This window comes from Cervus canadensis, chromosome 5 (assembly GCF_019320065.1).
Source record: "Cervus canadensis isolate Bull #8, Minnesota chromosome 5, ASM1932006v1, whole genome shotgun sequence".
NCBI lineage: Eukaryota > Metazoa > Chordata > Mammalia > Artiodactyla > Cervidae > Cervus > Cervus canadensis.
In genome coordinates this window covers 60,307,314-60,315,150 of record NC_057390.1, presented here as the reverse complement: position 1 = coordinate 60,315,150, position 7,837 = coordinate 60,307,314, and the positions used below count along the sequence as shown (strand labels likewise).

The window sequence follows — 7,837 nt, the reverse complement described above, 5'->3', positions numbered from 1 at the left end:
TTCGTTTGGCACACCCCGGCACACACGACTGCTTGTTTAAACAGAAAAATAAAGGCACCCGAGCGCCCGGGGCGCGGCCAAGCTGCGCGCAAGGCTGGGCTCCCGGCAGACCGGAAGGAACTGATAAAGCTGGCGCTAATGATACCCGCTCCCTCCCGGGTCGGAAGTGTCCTCCGAGCGCCGGTCATTGAGAAATACCGAAGGGGCAGGATGAGGGTGAGATGAGGACAGGCGGGGCGCAGCTGCGCACGCCTCGCGGGGCGGGGAGCGGGGGGCGCTGCGGCAGTGGGGGGACTCCTGAGGGCCGCGGTCGGGCGGCACAAACCACCTTAGGACACAGTGGAGTCCTCCCCCAACCACCCCTACCCTGCAACCCCTCTAACCCTGGGGGAGGGCGAAGGGAGTCACTATCACCAGCCCACTCCCGAGAGATCTACACCCGCGCCCAGTCAGACCCCGACGGGCGAGAAGTGGGTGGACGCAGAAAGTGGGCGAAGGACAAGAGAGAGCGGATAGTGGAGGAGAAAATGTCCGCTTCTCCCCGCGCCCGTGCGGGGCGGGAGGGGGCGGGGGCCGAGGCCGGCTTCCGATTGAAACTAGCACTGCGGGTCTACTGAGCATGCCCGTCCCGAGGCCGCCGAGGGTCGCTCGGGTTCCGGGCTTTCCGGGCGGCCGGCCCGGAGGATTCGGGAGGGGGTGCTCGCCCGCCCCGGACTCGGGCTCGGAGGCGAGTAGGTGGGGGTCCTACGGGAGACTCCGCGGGGTTACCCTGAAGTTGTGAGCAGATCGACATTACTTTTGACACACTCTACGAGACACCTTTCGCTTGCCTGTCCCTTGTTTTGCTGTTTGTCGGGGCGAGACAGGGATGTGGGTATTTAGCTCTTTTCAGCAATGTCATTAAAACCCTGAATCCGTGATATCCCCTATTCTGGTAACTATCCAGTAGGCTTTGATAACACCCTGGTATTCCGATCAATAAACATCTGAGTTATTCACTCAATACCGCCATTTATTCTCGGAGCTGCCAGTCATAGTTAGCGACTGATGCGGGAGGGTGACCTGCTTGGGACATTTTCATCAAAAAGATTCCTTTTGTGTAATGAACAAGGCAAAAATTGGAAGGCTTTCTTTAGAGGAACATAAACCAGGAGTGAAAGGGGGAGCATTTGATAATCCACTGGCTAAAGGGAAGAAAGGGTTGCCGTTAATCTCGTATTTGCAGTGTGCTTAACACAGTGCCTTCATTTTATAGCCCTTTAATCCTCCAACAACTTTATGCTGTGGATACTACCTTGTTACTACAGGATAGTGTGAGGCTCAGAGAACTTAAGGACCTGCTGGAGTTTGGCAACAGAACATCCAAGTTGGGACTTGGTGACTCTTGGACCTTGGAATGTTTTCTTTTGCTCCTGGGTTGGGCCGGTCATTCACTGTTAGCAGGGAGCTGGATGAATGAGTTGTAATGACACAGATTCAGCTTGCCTACCTGCAGAAAATAATCATCTCACCTGTCACCTTGTCATTTGAGTACTCTGAACTAGAGGATGAGGCCCATTGGGTGGATATTTCTGACAAGACAAATGTTCATGTTCCTGGAAGTTCAGGAATGACTGAATAGGAATTCTTTCAAACATTGCTGAGAAAAGCAACAAATGGGCAAAGGTGAGAACTGGGTAGATGCCTTAGTCTCATGGGGACTTAGATGCCAATGAGGTCTTGCTTTGTTCAGTGCTTTCTCATAGACCTCAGTGGTCTCAAAGACTGAGAAAGACAAGTGTGGCCTTGTAATCCTTATTTTATAAAGAAACTGAAGAACTGCTAAAAGCCTCACTCAGGGTCTCAGGGCTGCTAGGAGGAAACCAGAACCTAGGTGTTCCTCCCCTGTCTAGTGCCCTTTTTACCAACACATACCACCAGCACTTAGCATGGAGTGGTTGATTGGGTTTAACCCCAATCTGTGTCCAAAAGATCATGGTTAAGATAAACACGAAGCCTAGGGTAAACCACTAGTTTTCCCTTGACTCAAGGTAAAAACTCATAACTTTCTTCAGAGTACTGTGACTCTCCAAATACATTCACATACCCTTTACCTATGCAACACTTGAGGCATATATTTAGTCTTCTCTTAATTGGATCAGTGATTACCATTAAGTTAAAATTTTTTGTGTAGTGTTGGGACATTCAGGGGAATATAAAAGTGCTTGGAGAGCAGGAAGGAACAGAGACTATATCTCTTGCTCCCTAGCAAGACCCCAGAAGGCAATATTCACTGGCTATGGAATTTCCAGTAGCAATGTGAAGCCCCTAGTTTAAACACTATAAAGAATTTCAAGACTGCAACAGAAGAGCATCAAGCCAAGTAAAGATCCTGGCACAGTTGTGCAGGTTGCTTGCCCTTTGCCTAGACAGTGCTGTGTTAAAAAGCACGGTCCTAGGCCAGGTTAGGAAAATAATTTAAAAACAAAGGGGAGATAGAGCAGGAGCAGGGGTCCCCACTTCACTGTGCCAAAGCCCATGGAGCTGGCAACCTCTGGGCCAGAAACTGTGGCATTCAAGGGCCTAGGATAAGGACCATCCTCCACCAACTTGAGATTTACTGGATAATTTTTAAAATATATTTGGGTTTGCATTTTAACCTGGGAAAGTCCTTCATTTCTACTGGAATGCAAACGCTCCTGGCTTGTGTTGGATTTTTTTTTTTTTTTTTTTACAATGTACAAATAATGATTCCTTAAAAACGCTCAAGCCCCTACCAAGAAAAGAGATCCTGAGACTCAAGTGAAACTGAAAAGCCTCTGCCATTCAGAATCTTGGTAAATGCACCTGTTCCGCCCCCACCCTCCCGACCCAAGGTGGGGGTTAGTTGGTTTTCCGAGGGCCAGCAACCCTCCGGCCACCCCCAGAGATCCCTGTCTTCCCCCTCCTCCTCTTCCCTCGGATTTTTAATCCAGGGGTTTGGGAGAAGGGAGGGAACCAACCGGACGCCAGATGTGTGCAAGTCCCCCGCTGCCACCTCCTCCCTCCTCTCGGGCATCTTAAAACCCGGAGCGCTAACGCGGGAGGATCCGGAGTTAAACGCGGCGCAAACAACTCCGCTCCGGGGCTCCTCAGGGAGTGGAAGCCGGGAGGGACCTGGGGGGCGGGGGGAGGGAGGGAAGGAAGTCGGGCATGCTCAGTAGGCTGGACAAAGTTTTTTTTTTCCTCCTTTTTTTTTTTTCGGTCGCAAGTAGGAAGCTTTTTGCACTCCACCACCTCTGGCCGCTGGGAAGACGTCATCGCTTCCGCCCTACTTCCTCCTCCTGTTGGCGGTGGTGAGAATCCAATATGGAGTAAATCGGTAGAGTCGAGAGATGGGGCTCGGACGGGGCGCCCTGCACCGCCTTCCAGGCGCACCACCCCTGGCCGCCGAGCGCTCCCCGGAACCGTGATTGGCCCGGCCCCCCGGGGGCAACCCCGGGCCGAGCCCCCGCCCGCGGCCGGCCCTCTTGTCCTGCTCTCAGCAGTCCCCGCCGCTCCACCGCGCGCTTGTTTTTCTCCTCCTCTCCCCTACCGCCGTCCCCTGCCCAAATCTCTCCGCTCCGCCCGCTCCCGAGCCCTCGGAGCCCCAGCCCGCCTTGCCCCTCGGCCCTGCGGCGCTTACTCCCCGCGAAGCTTGCCTGTGCACCCCTTCTCCCAGACCTCACCCCGCGCTCCCGTCGCCCTGCTTCCCCTTCTGCCTTCTGCGGCGCCCCCTTCATCTCTAGCAGCTCCCCCCAACCAAATCAGGCGATCTCCGGAGATGTGAAGAAGGGGGGTGGGGGAGAGGATGAGCGGACAGGAAGATGAAGGGAGCAAAGCTGCCCGCCGCGGGACAGGCGTCTAGGTGAACAGGAAAATGACCGAAGAAACACACCCGGACGAGTAAGTTTGGCCGCGGGGTGGGACGAGAGTGCCCCGCGAGGGCAGCGTGGGGACCGGGGCTGAGGACGCGGGCGGGGACGCTGGTTGGGTGAACTTGGCTTGGGGTGCAGCGACTCGCTGGTCTGTGGGGGTGTGGGACGCGAGATTTCCCCCCTTGTTGATGAAGTGAGGAGGGGGCGAAAACTGCTGCAGGCTGGAGGGGGCGCGCGTTGGGTCGGAGGGCTGGTGGCCGCTGCGGGGGCCAAGGGCGCGCGGGTGACCTCCGGGCGGTCCCCGCTCCCTCTCCGGGGACTCAAATCATCCCTCTTCTCGAGATCCTCGGCGGCGGGAGGGAAACACCTGACACCCCCGCTCCGGCTTCCAGGGGTCGGTGGGTTTTGACCTGGTGACTTTTGTGGCTCTCCCGCCCCCTCCGCTAGCCCCTTGGTCCCTTCGGAAGCCCACTGGGGCCCAGGCTCCGCCATGTCGTTTTCTTGAATCGCTCTCATTTGCATACCACATTTTCATTCATAAAAAACACTGCGGAGCTAAGGGAGGACTGGGCGCGGGTTGCGCTGGGGTCTGTGTGCACCCGGGTCCCCGCGCGGGCCGGCGTGCTGGAGCAGCTCTGGGGCCCCGCGGCGCGTGTGCGTGTGTGTGCACGCGTTGGCCGGCCGGGGACTGGCGCCCCGCGGGGTCGGGGCTGCTCGGGGGGCGGATCCGAGGGTGTGCGGCGGGGGAGGGCGGGAGCCCGCGGGGCAGCGCGCTGCGGGGCCCTTGTGTGTATATCTCTGTGTGTCTATGTGTATATCTTTGTGTATATCTGTGTGTGCGCGCGTGCACAGAAGTGCGTGCCCGGCCCGCGGGCCCGAGGCGAACAAAGCTCTGGGCTCCTCGCTGGAGGGGCTCTCCGGCGGACCCACCTCCCCTCGCCGGACCCGTCTTCCTTCAGTCCCTGGCCGAGGTGCAGGTTCCAGCGGCCGCAGAGGCGGCTTTGCCTTTCTTCTGCCAGCGCCCGAGGCGTTTCCGATCGTGGGTGCGACTAGGGGTTGGGCTGCCGGGCCCGGTGCCTGAGATCGTCGGCCTCGGGTCCGAGCGGTCACCGCATCGCGGCGGCCGCTGCTGCACAGTGGCTGTGCCCGCCACAGCCACTTTTTTTTTTTTTTTGTGAATAAGACGCTCTCCTTTATTGTCACATGATATCTCTCCCCTCCTCCCCTGCACATTCATAAATCCGGAGCCTGTCTCAGCTCCTTTCATTCAGAGCTGCCATTAGCCAAGGTAGCGGCGGCGCCGGCTGGGGCGCAGAGAGCGGGTCGGCAGCCACGGGAGCTTGCCTAGAGGGAGGCCCAGCGTGTGTTTGCGCCGACTCGGGGGCTGCGGGTATTCAGCGCCAGAGGCCCCAGGTCTTTTGCCCCCGCGAGCATTAAGACCCGATGCAGAGAGGGGAAGTGACTCAGGGCTGGCCAGCGGGGAGGGCTTGTCTTGCAGCAGGTGATAGAATGTGCTGTAAGCATCTACTCTTTTTTTTTTAAGTGCCCCGTTGTCCTTTGGCGTCTGCTGTCGCCGGGCTGGGCGGGAGGGGGTGTTGGGAGAGTTGATGTTTGGAAAAGGGAATTTCCTTTCTCTGGGTCCCCAGGGAGCTTTGGCTGCAGTAACCCCTAGTCTGCCAGACACCTGTCTTAGGACTCTTGTCCCGTAAGTGGCCTGAGAGGATCTTACCTGGTGTGCATGTCCAATATCCCACCACACCTGTTGGTCTTTCTATGTTAGACCTTGCTTGGCCTTCATAGACTGTATCTTGAAATGGTAAAATGAAAAATGTTGCCCTTCTAGGGCTGAAATATGGGGTGGGGGAAGGAATACGCTCTTGGGCCTTGCCCCCTTTTGGACATGACTATTAACAATAAACAGGTATTTTTATGGGTCCTTGTTTGTCCCTGCACACACAAATAGCAGTAGTAGCAGGAAGGGAAGGTTGCCAGTGCTCAGGGCTTGTTGGAGATTGATTGGTTCATCACCCTAGATTGGGGTTCCTTGCCTCCCTTTCCTCAAGGATGCTGGCCTGGCCGCTTCCTTTCTAGGGCAGCAGGTCAGTTTTGTATCGTATCCCATGTGATATCCAAAGCAAAGGGATTTCAGGTGGAATCACCAGCAAGAAATAAATATTTCTCTCCCAGGCTTTCAGAGTAGTTAAGCATGGAACTGGCTGTCCCTCCTGCTGTCAGAAGCCCAGTTGAGACAATGGATATTTGAGGATAGGTTCTGGATTCAGTTAGAGAATCAGAAAGCTGTGGCGCCTTAGCCCGCTGCAGAAATGGCCTTCTCTGAATTACTTTTAATGCAATGACCTTGTCATGAGACAAGAAATGCCTGGTAAGAAAATGGGCTGCATGGGCTGTATAAACTGCCATTTGTGGACACTGTCCATTATATTGTTCATCGTTCTTATGTAATGGCCCATCTGAAAAATTGCTTTTAAATGCTGATGCCCGGAAGAACGTTTCTCTCAGACTTACAGGGCTTGCTGTGATTGGTTTTCTGTTTTATTTTTTTCTACCACCGTCTCAAGCTCAGAGCTAAAATTTTTGCTTGGTTATGGTAGCCATATTAGCTTAGGTTTTTGCTAGATTTATTTACCACTCCTCTCTATGCATTTCAATCTATTTTCTATTTTCTCTTCTAATGGTTTTTATGTTTGAGCTTCCTCAGATACCTTTTGGAAGCAGGCAAGGTGTGTTATAAGGAAGTGACATCAAACTGGAAACTTAAGGGAGATATATTTGTGTCTTAGGTAAAATAGATCTTCCTGATAGCCCACATATATTTAAGGTTATTATTAAACAATACAGGTGTTTAAATGTATTACATTTAGCAATAAATCAGAACCTTGAAAGTGGTAAAATCGTGCTTAATTTTTAAAAATATATGTTTTGTCTTCTAATGTTCTTTTTTGTCTTTTTAAAATTCCTCTAATGAATATATGCTCATAGGTTTAGTAAAGCTCTTTTTGCTGATGGTCCTAAACAATAGCTTCAGTATAAAAAGTGCCCTGACCCTTCTGTCCCTCTCCAGACAGAAATGCATGTTAAGATTTATAACTATACAAATTTTTTCAGTAAGTGAAAATTAAAGATAATTAAATTAAAAAGTTAAATATAATTAAAATAATTCAATAAATTATTGATAGTAACCTTTTGTACAGAGGAAATGGAAAAAATTTTTTTTAAATCACGTGTGTTTTGTCTTTATCTTTAAATCACTGGATCATGGCTATGAATGATTTGGAAATTCGAAGACAAAATGAAGAAACTCTTCTCAAGGAGCAGTAACTCAAGAACCACTCAGCTACCATTCAGCTTTCTATTTTGTTGATGAACTCCCCTCGGCAACACACATCTTGCTGAGGATGGATTTATAACTCCGCTCTCACTCATACTTTCCCTAATGTTGAAAGGTTTCCCATTTGGAAAAAAACTTTAAAAGTTTAAATATTTTTTGCTGAACCATTTCAAAGAAATTAGACATTAGAACTCTTATATTCAATTACTTGAGCTTACTTTCCAAAAGATGAGCATACTCTTATGTGAAACCACAAGACAATGATTACACTTCACAGAATTAAGAATAATTCCCTGATGTCTTTACTCTCAGTCTCAACTGACTGAAAAATGTCTAACTGGTTATTTCAGCCAAAGGCCAAAGATCCTGCTTTAAATGCATTTGTAACGTATGGCTCAAGGCTTAGCCATTTGGTCACCTTCTGATCCAAGGCAAGTTACTGATGTATCTCACTTTTGCTTTTATCTGAGTGAATAAAATGGGAATAAATACTACTGGTTTCGTGGAGTTGCTGTGGGAATTAAATGAGCTAGCCTGTGTAAAGCTTACAGCACACACTAGGAATAACACAGGTTTCTGGTGTCGGCTCATCGCTGGACACCGAGATAGGTTT

The 7,837-nt window shown here is 51.7% G+C and overlaps 1 protein-coding gene across 1 annotated transcript in view; it reads left to right on the top strand.

Moving 5' to 3' along the window:
* Positions 1 to 3,773: 3,773 nt before the first annotated feature.
* Positions 3,774 to 7,837, top strand: part of SPRED2 (sprouty related EVH1 domain containing 2) — a 118,263-nt gene continuing 114,199 nt past the window's right edge. Inside the window, exon 1 of the mRNA XM_043468906.1 lies at positions 3,774 to 3,903. Within this exon, the coding sequence (XP_043324841.1) occupies positions 3,878 to 3,903 (26 nt within the window). The 5' untranslated portion in view covers positions 3,774 to 3,877. The remainder of the gene's footprint in view (positions 3,904 to 7,837) is intronic.